This window comes from Petaurus breviceps, unplaced genomic scaffold, assembly GCF_028583685.1.
Source record: "Petaurus breviceps papuanus isolate PSGF00001 unplaced genomic scaffold, PetGlider_PUasm1.0 216, whole genome shotgun sequence".
Taxonomy (NCBI): Eukaryota; Metazoa; Chordata; class Mammalia; order Diprotodontia; family Petauridae; genus Petaurus; species Petaurus breviceps.
In genome coordinates, this window is record NW_027185867.1 from 6,779,764 (window position 1) to 6,800,550 (window position 20,787).

At 41.0% G+C, this 20,787-nt stretch overlaps 1 protein-coding gene across 1 annotated transcript in view; it reads left to right on the top strand.

The window, feature by feature from the left end:
* Positions 1–20,787, top strand: part of CACNA2D4 (calcium voltage-gated channel auxiliary subunit alpha2delta 4) — a 169,991-nt gene that overhangs the window by 53,468 nt on the left and 95,736 nt on the right. Inside the window, exons 19-25 of the mRNA XM_069094324.1 lie at positions 145–206; positions 1,469–1,536; positions 9,878–9,923; positions 10,023–10,120; positions 13,220–13,313; positions 15,259–15,354; positions 18,592–18,719. Coding sequence (XP_068950425.1) covers positions 145–206; positions 1,469–1,536; positions 9,878–9,923; positions 10,023–10,120; positions 13,220–13,313; positions 15,259–15,354; positions 18,592–18,719 — 592 coding nt within the window. The remainder of the gene's footprint in view (positions 1–144; positions 207–1,468; positions 1,537–9,877; positions 9,924–10,022; positions 10,121–13,219; positions 13,314–15,258; positions 15,355–18,591; positions 18,720–20,787) is intronic.

Consider the following 20,787-nt stretch of genomic DNA (forward strand, 5'->3'; position numbering starts at 1 on the left):
AGTGGGGGGAGGAGATGAGAAAACAGGATTTTCCAAGCTCTTCAGTGGTCAAATACTCTGGGTATTTTGTGGAGAGATATGGTTTCAATAAATCAGCTTATATCAACTCCAAAACAAACTCCATTTTCTTCTCTCTTGTTCCAGAGGCGGGTCCTCTTCCTCACCAATGATTACTTCTTTACAGACATCAGTGACACACCTTTCAGGTGAGTTGAGTGACCCAAGCCAAGCAGGAAACATGACTGCCAGCCCTCTCCTGGCCTGGATAGATGGCGTTATAATGGGTTGAAGTGGTGTTTGAAGAATTCCTAACTTAACAATGCAGAATGAGGTTGGGGAAAGAGCACTGAAGAAGTCAGACTGGTCTCTGGTCCAACTCTCCCATAAACTAGCCCTCATTTAGTATCTCTGGCCCCCAATTTCTTCATCTGTAAAATGAGAGCTTTGAGTTTGCATCTTTGAGCTTTTTTGTGCCTCCAAAAACCTATAGTTATGAAGACCCACAATGAAGGTAGACTTCATATAGACTTACTGAATGAAAAAACAAGTTTCCTCTCTGACTTATTTTCTCTAAAACTTCCTTAATTGTTTATAAACAAATTATCAGTTATCAATAATGGTTTTGGCTGGTAGAGATGTTAGATATAACTACGATATCTGTCGTCTTAGAGTGGTACTGTACTAACATGTCCATGAGAACTTGGAATGAGATGAAGTTAAGAAATATTGGGGGTAAGGAGAGCCTGTGAGGTCCCATTCAAGGTTTCCTTTACTCCAGAGGAGGACAAGGTCAAATTGAGTTCTGGGGAAAAGAGGCAAGGAGGGTTGCTGAGTTTATTTTTGTAGTAGGGAGCTTAATCAATTTTGGGGTCTTTGGAATTTGGTAGGTATTGGGATACTGGGTAAGTATTCTCTTGTAACAGGGGAATGGGTTCTCTTAAGTCAAAAGATTGTCAACCACCTTTATCTAGAAGAGGAGGAGGTGGAGTCATGAAACAGGGGGGGAGAGTGTGAAGTGTTTGGGGGTGACCCCTCTAGTTCTAACAGGAAAAGCCTTTAATGCTAGAGCCAAATGTATGGGCAACTCACAGGCTGAGAAAAGAAGGGAAGAGATCTCATAACATGGAGGATAGAAGGCCAGGCTTGGAGTCCGAAAGACCTTCATGCAAGTCCTGATTCTGACACAACCTCTGGGGAAGTCTCTTAACCTCCCTATGCCCCAGGAAACTCTAACATCATAAGATACAGAGTAGTCTTTGCTGGATATCTTCGCTGCTGGTGGTAGTTTCTGCACTTGTTGGAGTTTCCCATATGGATGAAGTCATAGGTCCAGGCCAGAAAAAAAGTGTGAGTTGGATAAAGTGACCTCTTATGTCTCTTCCAACTCTGAGGTTCCATGAAGTAGGCATGGAAGACTAGAGGCCATTTGATGCTGATGAATAATAATTCCCTTTGCTCTTTGATGCAGTCTCGGAATGGTGCTGTCCAGAGGCCATGGGGAGTACATCCTGCTGGGAAATACTTCAGTAGAGGAAGGTGGGTCAAAGCAATGTTTATTTCTTTGTTTTTTTCCTTCATTTCTGGAATAATGGACAGGGCCAGCCCTGGGGTAAACAGATTTGGCAGCCCCCCAGAATTCCCTACTTGGAACAGATTCTAAGAACAGTGACTGTCTGGTGAGGAGGTGTCTGCAAGCTTCACGATATCTGGGTTACCAGGACACAAAGAATCAGTCAGCCAGCCAGGCAACACAATTGATTAAGCACTAGGCTTGCCAACTGTCAATAGTCCAATTCTGTGAGATTTGAGGAAGACAGAATGTTACATACAAGAAGGAAATTGTTGAAGGAGAATGCCTTCCTCTGAGCTTCCATGAAATACATTTCTTATTCAATCATTTAAATCTGTTATCTCAAATTTGGAGGGTTGAAACAAATGGGGAGGAGGTAGAAAAGAGAGGCAGGAAGGGGGAGATAAATAGAGAGTGATAAATGGATAGAAAGATAGACAGAGACAGAGTGAAGCAGGAGGGAGACAGAGAATGAATTATAGTGCCTAACATAGGAGACAAGGAAGAACCCCCCTCAGCCCGGTTTCACCACCCATAAAACCCCAACTCTTGTGATATGGCACTGTTCATGTTGGTCCCTGGTATTACCAAAGAAAAATACATACGTGCTAGGACCACAAGCCTTTCAGAACAGTGTTCTCTAAACTTTTTTTGATTTTGCACTCCGTCAATAAAATTATTACTATTACCATATTTTATAGTTTCTATAATTAGCAATAACTATAGTAGCATATTAAAATATATGATGGTTATTCTAAAATGCACAATCAAAATGTAAAATTTAAAGAATGAGATAAAGAAATTAATAGCATTTAAGAAGAATTCTTAAATAGATGATCTCATCAATTCAAGAGTTCCCTCCAATGATGCAAAATGCAATCTATCTATTCCTAACCATCCTGTGTGTCCTCCCATCAACTCATCACAGGGGATCTACTCCACATGCTAGAGGTCTTCCTCACTTTCACCCTTGATATTGAAAAGGTAGCAGTGGAAAAGCCTGGCTCTCTCTCTCTCTGGCTTCGTTTCTTGCCCATGACCAGCCTATCTTCTCTTCCTATCATACAGTTCCTTGATGATATTTTACTCCTTTACTCCTTTTCTTGGGAGCTAGTCAGTGCCTATATTTTATGATCTGCTCACACTCACACATCCATGCTCTTCTCCATGAGTGTGATACTCATTTTTAATCATTTAGAGACCTTTGTATACCATGTCTCACTACCATATAATGACACCAAAACAATATCCGTGAACTGTTGCCATTTCCCAAAGACAATCCAAGCCAATCTCCTCTTCTTGTTTAGCTTTGAGCCAAATATGTTGTCTGTCTGTCCCAGATATACATATATTGGACAAATTTTCAAGCCAAATCCATGATAAAAACTGGGCAATAGACATTCTTCATCTACTTGGTCTTTCCTGTGTAGGTAGGCAAGTGAAACTCCTTTGAAGAATTACAGATCTTTTCTAGTAGGATCTAGAATATTTTATCTTCAAATCATAGTATCTGGAATACCTTACCATTCACAGGGAAATCCTTTTCTGATTGGGCTCTGTGCCAAATATCTTCCATCAAGGAGATAAATACCTTTAGAGAGAATACACATTGATGTGTTATGCTTCTTCTGATGTCTACTATCAATGATGGTGTTTTTTCAATCATTGTATCTTCTAGAGGAATCTTGAATGATTTCAGTGTATGTATGGAAGATGCTTTGTTGTAAAAGCACCTGTAATCAATCAAGAAGCATTAATTAAGCACCTACTATTTGTCAAGCACTGTAGTAGGCCTTGGACATAGAACTACAGTGAATGAAACTATCTCTACAAGAACCTTACATACTAATTAGGAAAACAACAAACACATATAAGTATACATTAAGTATACACAAAATAAATATAAGGAAAATAAATGCAAAGTAGTTATGTACCAGGTAATTTAAGAAGGCCTTTGGGGAGTGAAGAACTACTCCTTGAAAAAAATATTGCTTATGTTACATGTTGAAGGAAAGGATGGATTTTGTGACATGGAGGCAAGGAGGGAGTGCATTCTGGGCATGGGAGATGGAACCTGCATGATGGAAAATGGAGTATCATGTGTTAGAAACAGAAGCCAGTTTCACTGGATCACAGAATATTGGAGCAGGAGTCCAATGAGCCTAGAAAGATTAAGGGCAGGTTTTAAAGGACTTTGAAGGCTAAATAAGGAGGCTATATTTCATCCTAGAGGCAATAGGACACCAGAAGAGTTGATGAAAGAGGAGAGTGACATGGTCAGATCTGTGCTTAAGAAAATCCCAGGCAAGCATTGTGTAGGATAGACTTGTTGAGTAGTGAGAAAATTAAGGCAAAGAAACAGAGCAGTTAGCTGTAGCAATAATGCAAAAGAGAAGAGATGAGGGCCTACAAGGAAGATGGCAACTGTGAGTGTAGAGAAGAGGTAAGATGCAAGAAATGTTGTCACACATAGAAATGGCAATATTTGGTGACCAACTGGGTATATGAAGTGAGGAAGAGTGAGGAGTCAAGGCCAATGCCAAAATTATAAATCTTGGAAACTGGAAGGATGGTGGTACCATCAGCAGAAATAAAGAGGATTGGAAAGGGGAAGGTATTTTGGGTGAAAGAGTTCAAGACTTATTGAGTTTAAGATGCCCAGTTTGAAATGTAAGGCAGGGTTTTGTTCTACTGAATCAATTTTTTAAAAATCAATAATCAAGGGGCGGCTAGGTGGCGCAGTGAATAGAGCACTGGCCCTGGAGTCAGGAGGACCTGAATTCAAATCTGGCCTCAGACACTTAACACAAAAAACTAGCCGTGTGACCCTGGGCAAGACATTTAACCCCAATTGCCCTCCAAAAAAATTAATAATCAGTAAGCATAATGGGATCTTAGAATGTCTGTATCTTTGTTAATTGTGAAATAATAGATATTTAATCCATTGTTAACTATTTCTTATGAAAACCTGCTTAGTCTCCACTACTACTACCTTCATGTACTATCTTGATTCAGAGATCATCAAAGATTCTATATAACCTGAAGAGTAGGCCTAGAGGTCAATAGTTATTGATATTCTCTTCTTGGTCACCTTTTTTAAGTATTAAGGGAAAATATTTTTTTTTACATTTTTGTACATTCCATTCCTATATATTAGTTTTTCAGGACTAACAAAATTGTGTCACCTCTATCATAGATTTCCTCTAAAATATAGTATCCAGATCTCCTCTATATACATTTGGTCCAATCCAACTCCTTTTTCCATCTTTGAGACTTTTCTATCACATAAGCATATCCAAGATTATTATATTGGGGTCCAAGTTTAGTGATTCCACTGTCTTTGATGGAGAGCAAATTATGTTATGATGATTTTTGCAAATCTTTTCCATTTTCTCTAACAAAACGTAGCCATTCTGCTTGCCACCATTCTACATGTGCACTTGATCATCTTCTCAGAGCCAAAAAAACCTTCATTAGACCCAATCTTTCCCTAAAACTATTGTGCCACTTCCTTCCTCCATTTCTTTGCCATGCTACTTGAACAAGCTACCCCCACTCAGTCCCTCCGCTTTCTCTCCTCTCACTCCTCAACCTTTTGCAGCCTGGCATCCATTGTCATCACTAAATTGAAACTTCAATCCCCCAAATTACCGATAATATCTAAATTGTCAAATATGGTGGTCTTTTTGAGTCCTCTTCCTCTTTGGCTCATCACCTGCTTTTAGCCAACCTCTCCTCCCAAATACTCTCCCCTCTGGGTTTTTGTGACACTTATGTCTCCTGGTTTTCTTCTAGTCCTGTGTCACCTCTCTTCCTCTGTCTCCTTTAATGGTTCATTATCCATGTCCTATCCCCTAATTGTAGTTGTTTCCCAATGTTCCATTCTAGGCCTTCTCTTCTCCCACTATACTCTTTACTAGCAACTTCCCCAGCTCCCATCATCTTTATGCAGACAATGTGAAGATCAATATATGCAGCCCCAGTTTCTCCCTTGAACTTTAGCCTAGAAGAGCAGTTGCTTATTGGATGTGTCAAAATGTATTTCATGGAGACGTCTTCACACATCCAAAAATGATCTTATTATCTTTCTCCCCCAAACCCTCTTCTCTTCCAGTCTCCCTTGTTTCTGTTGAAGACACCATCATCCTTTCAGCCTCCAAGATTCATAACCCCAGTGTTATCCTTAGCTTCTCATTTTTCCTAACCCCACGTATCCAATCAGTTGCCAAATCCTTCTATTTCTGCTGCAGCAACATCTCTTGCTGCCACCTAAATTTAGGCCCCCATCTCTTGATTATCACAACAGCCTTCAAGTCAACAGTGCTAACAAAGTGATTTTCCTTAAGCATAGATGTGACCATGTCACTCCCCTCTTTTATTAACTGAACTGTCTCCCTATTGCCCCTAGGATTAAATAACCTCATTGTTTATCCCTTAAAGACCTTTAAAATCTGGCCTTAACTTGTCTTTCCAGCCTCACTGGATATTACTCCCTGCCCTCCCCATCCTGTTCTCTTCAATCTAGCCAAACTGTCCTCTCGGCTCCTCTCAAATGATACTTCACCTCCCATCTGCATGCCTCTGCATGAGCCCTGGCAATGTACTTCCTCCTTATCTCCATCTTGTGGAGTCCCTCTCTTCCTTTGAGAAGCAGCTCAAACATCATCTTCTGCATCATTTTTGTTAATCCTCCCAACTGATAGATGCCTTTGCTAAGTGCTTTGTATATATTTATATTTATTCACTTTATGTTTCTGCTATATGTATGTATGTGTATACTTCCTTTCTTCTCCAATTGATTTTAGTTCCTTAATAATAGGGGTTGCTTCATTCTTTGTATTAATATTCACAGTACCCAGAACTTGGTAAGAGCTTAATAAGTGCTTGTTGAATGATTTTTTTTCCTTCTGTTTGTAGATCTTCTATTTTCATCATTGAATGCCTTAGAATGGCTTTAATCAGCTACATTGCCTGGCTTTACTTTCTATTGCTTCGTACCCTTGTCAGATGTCATATGGCATGTTGTATTTAGTAAATGGTTTAAGAAGGACGGGGGCAATCATGATGGTGAAGAGCCTTGAGGCCAGAATATATGGAGATTGGTTGAAGGAATTGAGCATGTTTGGTATGAAGAAGTAAAGACTCAGGGTATTTTAATTGCTGTCATGTGAAGGCGGTGTAGTGCTGGGCTTGGAGTCAGAAAGACCTGAGTTCAAATCCAGTCTCAGACAGCTAATTGTGCGACCCTGAACAGGTCATTTAACCTTTGTTTGCTTTAGTTTCCTCATCTGTAAAATGGGAATAGTAATAGCACCTACTTCCCAGGGTTGCTATAAGGATAAAATGAAATAATGTTTGTAAAGCACCTGGCAATAGGTATATATGAAGGTGGTACTGTAGTGCCAGACCTGGAGTCAGGAGGAGCTGAGTTCAAATCCAACCTCAGACACTTACCAGCTGTGTGACCCTGGGCAAGTCACTTTACACTGCTTGCCTCAGTTTCTTCATTTGTAAAATGAGCTGGAGAAAGAAATGGCAAACCACTCCAGTATCTTTGTCAAGAAAACCCCAAATGGGGTCATAGAGACTGAACAACATATGACTGCACAACAACAATAACAATGCCAGTTAGTATTATTATCAACACAGGGACTAGATTTGACCCCCGCAAAGTGAACCAATAGCAATGGGTAAAAGATACAAAAAGGCAAAGGAAGGTGTTTAATGACAGGAAAAATCTAAGAGTCAGCACTGCACTAAAGTGAACAAGCTGCCTGGAGAGGCAGGGGATCCCCCTCCTGGATGGTCTTCAGGCAGAGGCGGACTGGCCACTTGTCAAGGACGTCCTCATGCACATTCCTTTCATGTGTGAGTTGGACTAGATGGCCACTGAGGTCTCTTCAAACTCCCAGATTCCATGGCTTCTCTTCAAATATGGTTAGATCATGGTTATTTTCACCTCATCTGGTTGAGTTGCTGGTTAAGAGGTTGTACTAACAGTCGCCATATTGTTATTGTTTGTGTGTCCTTGCATTATTGGCATATGGTTTTTCTATTAGAATCTTATTAAGCTACTTGTTCATTTTTTGAGGTTTAGTTAAAATTGCATAATAAAATCTGTAAATCCATTTAATTGATCATGTGTCCATTCTAATACATTATAGTACACTGGAAGGGAACCAATCTTATCTTTCTAGCCTCATATAATATTAATCTCTTTCACACACTCCATGCTCTAGGCAAACTAGACTACTAATTGCTTCTTAAATTCTGCCTCCTGTGACTAACGTAGTCTCTTTGTCTATGTCTGCTAGAATCCTTATCAGTCAGACAGTCAATAAATATTTATTGAGTGCCTACTGTATGCCTGGCACTGTGGGAAGCACTGGGGATACAAAGAAAGGTGAGAATCAATTTAATCAATTAACACATTTATTAAGCACTTACTATATGCCAGGTACCATGTGAGGCACTGGGAATATAAGGACAAAAATGAAACCACCCCTATTCTTAAGGAGTTTACAAATTATCAGGGGAAATAATATATACACTTAGGAGAACATAGAAAATATACACAGAATAAACATAAAGTCATTTTGCAGCGGAGGCATCAGTACCCAGAGTGATAGCTCAGAAGCCATCTCCTCTATGAAGTTTGCCTACATAGGGTTGATGCAAGACTTCAATGAGATACTATATATTAAATATTTTGCAAAATTTAAAGTACTGTATAAATTTCAGTTGTTGCTACTGTTGCTGTTATTGTTAGTTTCTAATTCTCATCTTACTTATAGAGTTCAGATGAAAATAGTCTGATCTAGGTATATATATATATATATATATGGGCTAGTGCCATCCCCAAAGCTGAATGGAATAACTGGATCCAGAGCTCTGTGTGTGTGTGTGTGTGTGTGTGTGTGTGTGTGTGTGTGTAGAGGGAGGGGTCTTCTACTCCCTCGAGTGAGGTGGGGGGGGGATAACTATTTCAGGTGGAGAGAGGCAGAAAAGTAGCAAGGCAGATGACCAGATCCTAGGGAACCCCTGACTTGCTGGATGGAATATTAAAATAGTCTGGTACCCACAGGATACGATGGGTTAGCTGAATCTCTGCTCACTCATTCATCAAACAAGCTACATTTGATAAATTCAATGATATATAGCTTTGTAAAGTGAGAGATCTGTATTTTCTGAAAGCGTTTGGATAAATTATGTATGTGTACATGCATTTATAAGAATATATACATATGCAACACACACACACATACACAATCCTTCTTTGCCAGTTTTGTGTTGGCAAGTGACTATTGCCCATAGAGGGCCTTTTGATTTGACTCTTGGATCTTGGTCATTTTATGGACTTCATCCAGGGATAAGCCACTTTCAGTTATATTTCACAAATACAACAAAGGCTTTTATTAGAAAGTCTATTTCTCAGTAAAACTATGTTTGCTTGTTCTAAAAGTATTTCTGCAGGGTTTTAACATGTCATATACTTTAAGAAAGTCTGTCGATACTCTTTCTCCTTTTTGGCAATTAAATATTAGTTTTTCTATGTAACTGCCCTCAGGTGACTAGTTAATATTGTATAGGTTTTACTTTTGAAATCTTTTATGGCCCATTTTTCCCTTCAAAGGTATACATAAAGACTAGTGTTAATTGCTTTTTTAAAAATTCATCCTATTAAGCTTTGATTTCAGGGACCTGGAAAATCTCTTAAATAAACCACAGCTTTCATCTTCATAACCTTACGCTCAGAGTGCCTTGCTTAAAGCTATTGCCTTTATCCACTGATTCAATGTAATCTTACCTTAGGTTTTGTTAGAATGTAAGCCCCACAAGGACAGGGACTATTTCTCATTTATCTTTTTATCCCTGGTGCTTAGTGTATGTAGGATGCACTTAATAAAAGCTTTTTTATTCAATGTGACTTCCATATTCAAGCTTGAAGCTATTATCATCATTATTATCAGCAAAAGATAGTTTGTTCCTCTTCAGATTTTCCTGGAACACTTTATCTATATGTCTCCTTTTCCCTCATCACGCCCTACTTTGTATTCTACTTTTCTGTGTATGTATTGCTCAGCATCCTCTACCCCCACTAGACGTCAGTCCCTTGAAGGAAGAAACTCTTTTTTTTCCTTTTTATCCCTACTGGATAGCACAGTGCCTTGAACTGTTTAATAGATGTTTAATAAACGTTTCTTGAATTAGTGAATGGGTCAGTAGAATTATTTTCTTAAAACAATTCATTTCCCTTCCCTTTTTTCTTTTCCCTTTTCTTATACTAAGTGTGAATTCTCGTTTCAGGATTGCATGACTTATTACAACCAGACCTGACTCTGGCCAATGAGTGGTAAGTAGAACTATGAGGCAATTGAACACCAGGGGGCTGGAGAAGGAAAAGGGAGAAGATGTAATTTCTCTGGGCAAGCCCCATTATCATGTATTCCAGGATTTACTGTATCACAGATATTGATCCAGCTCATCGGAAGCTCAGCCAGATGGATGCCATGGTCCAGTTTCTGACCAGCAAAGAGCCTGACTTAGAATGTGAGTGTTAAGAATCATAGTAAAACTAGAGAATAGTAATCCCTCACATTTCTGTAGCATTTCACAATTTACAAAGTACTTTTCTCCCCAAAAACTTTGTTAGGTTACAAAAAGCATTATTTGTACCTATTTTACAGTTAAGGAAACTGAGGCCCATAGAAGTTACTCAATGAACAATAACAGTATTAAATGCCTACTATATTCCAGGCACTGTGCTAGGTGCTGGAGGTACAAAGAAAGAAAAAAAGTCTCTGCCCTCAAGGAGCTTGCATTCTACTTGAGGAGGCATGTAAACATAAACATATATATGGATGTATGTATACACATATATGTGACACACATATATGACATATATATATGAATAGAGATTAGACCTATAATTTTATTGTAATAGAGAACTTTCAGATAAGGAAATTTCTTCTACCACTGCATATTGACACCTTCTTTGCAACTTATGGTCTTAGAGAGTCACCTAGATCTCTAAGTAAGAGGTTAGTGCCTTGCCTAAGGTCATACAGCCAGTATATGTCAGAACCAGGTCTATATACAAAATGAACACAATATAATTGAGCAGTGGAGGTGGCAGTGAAGAAAGGGACTAGAAGCTGTGAGGATAAGGAAAGGCTTCACGCAAAGGTTGTCACGTGATCTGAGTCTTGCAGGAGAAGAAAGAGTTCCAGATGAGAAGGGAAAGTGTTCCAAATACAGAGGAGAGTCATTTCAAAGGCAGAAACGGGAGGTAGAATGCCATCTGCAAGGACCAGTTCAGCTGGACTAGTGTGTGCATGAAAGGGAATGATGTATAATAAGGATGGAAAGGCAGGCTGGAACCACATTGTGAAGGATTTCAAATGCTAAAAAGAGTTTATATTTGGTCCTAAAGATAATAGGCAGTCACTGGAGTTTGGAAGCACACATACAGAACCATTGCTATCACAAAATGAAACAATATCAGAATTATTGCTTGTCCCAAATAATTCATACAATAATCATTGATAGTGATGATTAATCTAACCCATGAGAGGTGATGAAGTCACAGAAAGAGAGATAAAGAAGAGGGTCAAGTGGGACAGTTAGGTGGTGCAGTGAATAGAGCACCAGCCCTGGAGTCAGGAAGACCTGATTACAAATCTGACCTCAGACACTTGACACTTATTAACTGTGTAACCCTGGGCAAGTCACTTAACCCCAATTGCCTTGCCAAAAAAAGAATAGGGTCAAGGACAAAACTTTGATGGGATGCCCATACTTAGGGATGGAGAAATAAATTGTGGTCCAGCAAAGGAGACTTAGAAGGAGCAGTCAGGAAGATGGAAAGATAAACAACATAGAACAGTGTTTAAAAAAGACACAGGATAAGCAAGTATCCAGGAGAAGTGGGTGGTCAACAATATGAAAAGCCACAGAGAGATCATGCAGGATGATAATTTACAGAAGGCCTTTTAGATTTAGTAAACTAGATTGTATATGGTTGAGAAGTGAGTGGGAGATGAAGTAATAACCCGAGTTCCTAAGATAGTAGGGGGATCAGAGGGGATAGAATTAAGGGTACAAATAAAGAGTTTGTCATTGGCCAGGAAAAGGAGCCCTTCTTCCTCAGAGAGAGCAATAAAGGAGGAGAAAATGCGAGGATATAGAGGGACTTGCATGGAATAGGGAAGATCAAAGAAGTCATAATGCCTGGTCTCCGTTTTCTCAGTAAAGTAGAAAACAAAGTCATCTCTGGAGAAACAAAAGAAATAGTAGGTCTCTGTGTCACCTCTCAAAAGCAACTGTACCTCCCCAAGTGCTTGAGCAGCTCCATACTCCATACTTGCCCCTCTCTTTCTCTGAAGCCTCCCTTCCCATGAAGGTAGTTTTAGGAAATCATACTTAGATCCACATGACCTGTTATTTACACTTGTAAATTGTTTACTTAGGGGTGCAACTACTACCCCAGGTTCAAAGTACTCTGTGGGTCAACACACCTAAACTATAGATCATGAGCCCCCAATGGTGATAATAGTCAACCAATAGACACATTGGCTCAAAACAAACCACGATGGTCTAATAAGAACAGTAGCTTCCCTCTCGGTTATTTCCTCCTTATCCTGGATGTAGTTTGCTTGCATACACTAGTTGGTCTTCCCCACTAGACTGAGCTCCCTGTGGGCACGGACTGTCTTCTGCCTTTCCTTATATCCTGAGCACAGTGCCTGGCATACAGGGACTTAATAAAGTCTTACTGACCGACTGAGTAGCTACAACATTCCTCCCCCCAGCACATGCAAACATACATAAACCTAGGGTGAACTTTCCAACAAATACGCATAGCATCACTGAGAAAACTGATAATGTACATGGAATATCCCAGTAACAAACCTCACACATGGGGAACAAATGTTTCCCTCCTTACCTGTTGCTCTCTGGTAAAGAGGGTACAAAGGGAAAGGCAAAAATTAGTGGGTTCTTCCTCCTCTCTTTAGACTACCAGAGGTCACATTCATTCAAGCTGATTTCTGTATCCACTCTGTAGGGTTGGCATGTAGGGCATGGCCAATCTTCAGCCAGCCAATGTCCAGGTGTCCTAATTTTATCAAGGAAGAATTTACTATCTCATAAAGGATAAAAATGTGAAGACCCTTATTTGCCCTTCCTTTAAGACATTAACTCTTTGTTGTCTGTTATCTATTCCATCTGTCATTTCATCAGTTGAACTGGGGGAAAGTTGGATTAGGGATGTCCTGATCAACCACACACACATATACTATATGAGAAGTCCAAAAGTCCCTTAGAATGATACTCAGAAACCCTGGTTTCCAGTCCCTTTTCTGCCACTAGCTCACTGTGTGATCTTGGGCAAGGTTCTTCACCTTCCTAGTAAAATGAGTACATTTGACTAAATATCCATAAGGTTTTCTACTCTATTCTAGTAAGGTGGAGCTGAGATTATTCTAGCCTAACCTAGCCATTCTATTCTTACTTCCTAAAGTAAAGGAAAACCTCTGAAGGAACAAAACAAGGCTTTGGCTCTGGGCAGGATGGGTAGGATGGTAGATGAGAACAGAGAATGCTTGAGTCTCCTTTTACTTTGTGAAGTGCTGATTTTACTTACTGTAGGTGATGAGGAACTGGTGCAAGAGGTCCTATTTGACGCCGTGGTGACTGCTCCAATGGAAGCCTACTGGACAGCTTTGGCCCTTAACATATCCGAGTATGTCCTGGGAAGAGATGTGAAGACCCAAGCAAGAAGTTGGGGACATTTCAGGCTCCCAAGACCAAGCATGCCATAGATCAGGGCCTCCTAGTCAACTAGTTGCTCAGAAAATTACTCATATACTCTTGGCTTGCGCTGCTCATGAATAATGATAGGGGCAAGGCAGTAGGTGTGGAAGTTTCCTCCACATAGCAGATTGAACAGTTTTCTAGGATTTCAGACATCCTAGACAAAGTTCTCAGAAGTGATCATCCATATCCTTTAACAATGCAAAAAGTGCACAGTTGCCCCCCAGAGACCACATGCCCAACTATCCTCTGGAGTGAGTCTTTCTTGAAGTAGGTAAAAGGGGCTGGCTTCTCTGTGTCATACTCCTAAACCAATTATAAGAGCTCCTTTGGCCACAGGGCCCCAGAAAGGTAAATCCAAGCAGCCTAGTTATTTACAAACAAATATGAAGGGATTCTTCAATAAGTTGTGAAGCTGTCTTTGGCATACCTTGGCACTCAAGGTTTCCTCAGAAGGAATTTGGCAATTTTGACCAGAGGAATAGGTCCTGAAGATGGTGGTAGCAGTACTAGAGAAAAGGAGGAGAGTGGATGTCAGGGTGTGTGTGTGTGCATGCGTGTGTGTGTGTGTGTGTGTGTGTGTGTTTAAAGCAGATAGACAGATGGCTAGATATGGAGAGTAGGAGAGTAGAAAATCCCTACTGGTTCACCCTGTATTATTTCTCCCAGTTTTTTGGCTGGTGGGTTTTAATTTAACTCCTGCCCCAATAAACTTCATTACCACCAGATGGTATTACTTGGTGCTTCTCCATGTTGAGCAGTCTTCCCCATAGAATTGCTTAAGAAGGCTGCAAAAACATTCATCCTCTTACCCCTAAGAATTGAGCCATGTCAGAGGTTATTAACATTACCAGAACGATGATTACCGGTGCTTTCATGATTCCATGTTATGGCAGTGCCAACTCTGAAACAGTCCTACACATCCTAAACATGTAGGGTTCTAGTGATAACTTCTTAAAGACAGTGTCTTGAGTGTTGGTTTTCTTAGACCCCTCAGTCTAGACCCCAAAAGAAGTTAGCAAAACCTAAACAATACTAGACTCTAGTTGATTAAAATTAGAAGTGGTGGCCCTCAGACCTGGCACCATACTTCTTCCCTGTGTGGATTATTGTGGCAACATGAGAAAATTTTTGAAAATTTGCCTTGTTAGAAGGTGTTTTTACATATTGGTCACAAAACTATCAAAACTTCTTCTGCATATGTCTCAAAGTCATCACCTTGGGGCGGCTAGGTGGCACAGTGAATAGAGCACTGGCCCTGTAGTCAGGAGGGCCTGAGTTCAAATTCGGCCTCAGACACTTAACACAAACCTAGCCATGTGACCTTGGGCAAGTCAACCCCAATTGCTCTGCATTCCCCCCTCCAAAAAAAAAAAAGCAAAAAAATAAATTTAAATTAAAAAAATAAAAATAAACAAAGTCATCACCTCTTCATCTTTTTATTCCTCTAAGACCTGGAATAGAGTATCTCCTTAATGAATTCTCCTGATCACTATCCTTCAGGTCCCAATTCCCCAGAAGCCAAGATAACTGTATGGGACAGGGAAGGTATGGGAGGGAGTACAGAAACTCAGTGCCCTAGAAATCAGATGAACAAGGAAGGCAAGGGATTTCATAGGAAAGCCTAGACCTGCCAGAAATGGCACTTAACAGTGGATGGTTTGCAGTGGCAAGTCACTGGGAATGAAGCTTACCTAAGGAGATTTCCCAAAAGTCAGATTTGGGGACTAAAAGGAAAAAGAGAAGACCCAGAAAAGCCTTCATGTCTGCACTATATTCTTTTCCTCCCACTTTCATAAACCTAGGAAGCTACAGCAAAGACTTGGTCCCAGTTTCAAGAAATAATCTTTTTCCTTCCCTGGTCTCTTCCGCAGGAAATCTGAGGATGTGGTGGACATGGCCTTCCTGGGCACCCGGGCTGGCCTCATGAGAAGCAGCCTATTTGTGAGCCCTGAAAAGCTCTCTAACAGGTAAGTTGGCTTGATCAACCTCAGGGATCAGAGGTTTTCTACAGAAGAGACCAAGACTTTGTTTCTTGGTGAAGTAGAGGTAGGAATAAAAAGTGGACTTTGATTCAGGTCAGGATGAGGAGAGTATGGACAGGAGAATGAGAGCCTAAGAATCCTGCTGCAGACAGAGCTGGGAGATGGCAGTAACAAGGAGAAAAAGGAAGGAGGGAGGCCATTTACTTCTGTGTGGGAACAGTAAAGAGATTTTCCCTTTAGGAAAATGTGTTTGCCTCAAAGTGACAAAGTATGTTGTTGTTTGTTTGTTTTTTTAAAGCAATTGGGGTTAAGTAACTTGCTCAAGGTTACACGGCCAGTTATTTTGTGTGGGTGTTAAGTATCTGAGGCCAGAACTGATCCCGGGTCTCCAGACTCTGGGGCCAGCGCTGACAAAGTATGTTTTAAGAAGTTGAGGGCTGAGCCTAAGGCCCAGACAGCAACCATATGTCCTGTTGATGTCCTAAACCAAATGACCAAAATTAAAAAAAATTTAAGACTTTAATATTAGACTACGTCCCAATTTTTGGTTTGGAAAATATAGCCACCAAAGATGTAGGTCAAGGTTCTCTGCTTCATTATTATGAATTATTCCCAGGCACTGAAAAGGAAAATTTCTGCCAAATCCTATGATCCGAACTTTCTCAGAGTTTTTCCCTCAAGCCATGTGGCAATCACACAATCCCCTTTCTCCTAAGATATATTTGGAGTTTGGGGAAATCTTTTTCTGGTCTAACGGAGCTTTAAAGGATCCCAGAACCAATGCAACATGTCATGGGCTTAAGGATGGCTTTCTTCCAAATGGCTTGGAGATTTAATAATGCCACCATCCCAGTGGCCTTTCATGACTGTTGCCATGGCAATGGGAAGGCCCAAGCCAAATGTGGAGAGTGCTGTAGCACCACCTGGTGGTTTTGTGTCAGAAACATGAGACCCATAAATTTTAGAAGACAGGGAAAAGGAAGGAAGAGGGTTATTAGGCCAATCTGCCACGATTTTCCTTAGCTTCTAGGGTCACTACACCCATCCTGTTTTACCTTTTAAATTAGGGTCCATTTAGCTATGAAGATCCATTTCTAGGGTTACACTGAGATCTCAGAGACAGAACTCACACAATTTTAGCAAAACTGGAGTCCTATATAGCCAACTTTAGTGTAACACACTCACATCCTACTTCTTCCCTCCGTCCTGGTGAAAGATGATAACCAACAGATGGGTACTCTACCCTGTAGCCTAATTGGAAAGAAAGGGAATGAATAATGGAGCAAGACTTCCTGGAGGAATCTCCCTAGAGTGTGCTGTTACCCCACTATGCCATTTTTAAAAACAAGGTCAGAAAGTCAGCAACTGGTTATTCTGGACCACAGCTCAGTATAGTCTCTGAGCTCAATCAACAAGAAATTGATTAGCCATGTGACCTTGGGCAAGTCACTTAACCCCAATTGCCCTCCAAAAAGCGAAAACAAAAAACAAAAACAAAAAATTGATTAATTTGGGGGTGATTGCTCCAACCCTAAGCTTCCCTCTCCCCTATCTCCAGCCCAGCCTTCTACCTGACCCCCAGTTATAGATCCTAGAATTATGGAACAGGAGCAGATCTTAGATATTGTTTCACCCAGCTCCTTCATTTTATGAATGACGAAGCTGAAGCAGTGAAATGCCTGGCCCTGGATTCTTTTCCACCTCTAACCAAATCAGGAAAGATGTGGGAGAGCTCACTGAATAACGATGGGGCTGGATGGCTGCAGGGTATTGGTAGGCTCTGTAAGAGGAGGTGCAGAAAGTCTTGGTATTGCCAATTTTTCACCACTATCTCTGTCCCAAGGAGATAAAACCTCAATGCTAAACTAATTTTTCAACCAAACTATATCTGAGGAAGCCTGGGCCCTCTCCACCATGTGAGTTGGGCATCAGTTCTCACACATCCACCTGGTAGACTATCCAGAGACCTTTTTTTTAAGTCTCATGTCAACTCCCCTCTGCCTCTGCACAAGGCTGTTAGACTAGCCTTCCCTGCTCCCATTTGGCGTAGAGGGAAAATCTGGTAGAGATATCTGTAGCATGATATCTGATGAGATAAACAGAGATAGATAGATGTGTGTGTGAGAAAGAGAGAGAGGAGAAGAAGAGGGAGAGGAGGGAGGGAGAGGGAGGAGAGGGGGGAGAGAGGAGGGAGAGAGAGAAGAGAGAGAAAAAGAGAGGGGGGAGGGAGAGAGAGAGGAGGGAAGGAGAGAGAGAGGAGATGGAGGGAGGGAGAGGGAGAGAGATTAAAGTGATTTTTTAAAAATTAACCACCATTTGAATTTATCATTGCCAGTGTGGGTAATTACATTGAACTTGTAATATCCCAAATCAGGCAATTCTATCCCAAGTTTCTTTGACTGATCCTTGTATGTAATGTGAGGACTGGAAACCATGCCACATGAGAAACAGTTTTTAAGAGCTAGCAATTGTTCAGTCTAGGGAAGACGGGAAGCATGACGTTGTCTTCGAGTATTTGAGGGGCAGTCATTTGGAATAGGAATTAGCTTGTTCTGCTTCACCTCACATGGTAGAATAGGGGCTAGAAGCTGCATAAAAGGGGACAACATCACTGTCCCAAAGTGGCATTGTCTGCTCAGGAGACAGTGGGTCTTCCATAACTAGAGGTCAGATGGCCACTTGTCAGAAATGTTGTAGAATGTATTCTTATTCAGATAGTAGCAGGAATCTAAAGTCTCTTCTTCTATTTCTGAGCTTCTATGGGTGTGAAGCTTTCCCATTTAAAATTTTCACTTCATAAAATCCTAACTTTTAAAATCCATCAAAGACCCTGAGACCCAACTGAGTAAATTCATCCCAAGGGCATTTGAGGATAAAAATAGGACAATAAAATAGATGAAAATGGGAAAAAATATTGAAAATATTTTTATAATAAACTGTTTCCTTCAGGTCTCAGCAAAAGTCCCACCTTCCTCGAGAAGTCTTTCCTGCCCCTTCTTAATCACAGTGCCTTCTTGCTGAGATTATTCCTAATCTCTCTTGTATATCATATGCATGTTGTTTCCCTCATTAGACTGTGAACCATAGAGAGCAGGGACTATTTTTTGCTTTTGTTTGTATTCCCAGAACTTAGCAGGGTTCCTGGTACATAATAGATGCTTGTTGACTGACTGATGAGGGTCTCAGATTTCTGAAAAGATGCTAAAGTCTCTCTCTTGGCAGGAAGTTCCTGACGCTAGAAGACAAGTCCAGCATCTTCACCATGGACCACTTTCCCCTCTGGTACCGGCAGGCTGCAGAGCAGCCAGAAGGGAGTTTTGTCTTCAGCATCCCTTCTGCAGGGGAAGCAGGTAAGTCAGATCCTAGTGCCACTGTTAAGAATGTGGCCAAGGGATTTCTTCCTTCTTACTTAATGAGAAGCATAAGAAAGTTAACAAACTCTGAGTGACAACCATCTAGGACTCCTGGGTCCGCTTCTCAATTCTACTTTTGACATTTTGATTATTTAATCAAATATAATCAGAAATAACACAGATTATTCATTTTGTAGCATGCCTCTTTTGTTGTTGTTCAGTTATTTCAGTTGTGTCTGACTCTTGGGGTTTTCTTCACAAAGATACTGGAGTGGTTTGCCATTTACTTCTCCAGCTCATTTACAGATGAGGAAATTGAGGCAAACAGGGTTAAGTGACTTGCCCAGGGTCACACAACTAAGGAGTGTTGATCAGACTTGAACTCAGGGAGATAAATCTCCTGTCCTCTATCCACTGCTCTACCTAGCTGTCATAAAATGAGAATAGATAATCATGTTCCCCAGATCATAGGATCAAAGATTTAGAAATGGAAGGGACCTAAGAAGTCATCTAATCTAACTCCCTCATTATACAGAAGAAACACTGAAGCCCAGAGAGACTGAGTACATTAATTGCCCAAGATCACCTAGGGAATATGGAGTAGAGCCAAGACCTGAAGCCAGGTGCTCAAATCTAGCATCCTTTCCACAGCACCATTCTGCTAAGGCCTGAAGAGGTCATTTGGAAAGGCAGACAGCTGAGTACTGGAAAGAGCAGGAGACTGGGAGTCAGGACACCTGGGCTCCAGTTCCAGCTCTGCTACCAATGAGCTCATGGGCCACTTTCACTGCCTTAGGCCCCAGTTTTCTCATCTGGAAAACAAGTGTGTTAAATTCAGTGGTCTCGACCAACCTTGAAAATATCATCCTGTGAATCTAATTGTTAAGTAGACTTCCTGAGCTAAGGAATATAAGGACCTCAGCAAATCCTGCTGTCAGAGGCAGAGTTGGACCTCCATAGAGACAGGTTCCTGTGTGTCAAGCAGTACCCCCTTAACCTGGAAAAATGACCAAAATCAGGGCACCCCTGCAGTTAAAGCGAGAAGGGATTTCAAAGACCAAGTCCAATCCACTTCTATGACAGATAAGGAAATTGAGTTTACAGAGCTGAACTGACTTGCTTAAGGTCACACAGCAGGTAGGTGAAGTTGTGCTTTCTAACTGAGGATTCCTTGAAAAATTACCAGCAGCCAGAATATTTCACTGATGTGAGATTTTCTTTCTTTTTCTTCCTCCTCCTCCTCTTCCTCTTCTTCCTTTCTCTCTCTGTCCTTCTCTCTCCCCTTAGTTCAACACTAACCACAGATGACCAAGAAGTTTTGGAATAAAAGAGGCAGCTAGGAATCAATACTGAAGTAGGCAGGGGTAAAACTAAGGCAGGAGGGATAGAATTAGCCAAAGGAGGGAAAAGCTTTTACAATCAATTTTACACTAGTGAATGAAAAAAGAAATTTTACACTCACTGGGTTGTCAGAGCCAGGGACAAGCTGGTAAAAACCTTGATGCACCCTAGTTAGGGTCCTTCCTCCTACTCACCACTACCACCGAGTTACTCTCCAAGTTACCAGAGGCACAGACAAATGCAAATTGCTTGAGGAAACAACACATCGACAAGGCCCAGCCTTCAGGAGGCTCCCCATGGCCAGCTGGGGTAACTCAGGAATCTGAGATAAAAAGTAGTCAATCTTGCTAAAAAAAATCTTCTAAATAAAATTGTTATCTGGTGGAGGTGGTTCAGATTGCGTATCAAAGAAATGCATGGATAGGTTAGGAAAAGTAGGTCTAAGAATGCTTTGTACCAGTGGGGTCCCTACATGAGCCTTCTCCCTTCTCTCTACCCCAAATCCCTTCTGCCTCCAGATGTTCGGTGCCTAAGTCTCCCTCCTCCCTCCCTTTGCCCTGCTCCATCCATCAAAATTAAGGGTAGGTACTGAGGACTCTTTTTAAGGTCTCAAAGGGGTCTCAGTGATAGTACCTCAATTCCCTATGTATTCCTCTTACTCCTGTGGCTGACAGGTAGTTGGTTGGTTGGTTGGTTGGTTGGTTGGTTGGTTGGTTGGTTGGTT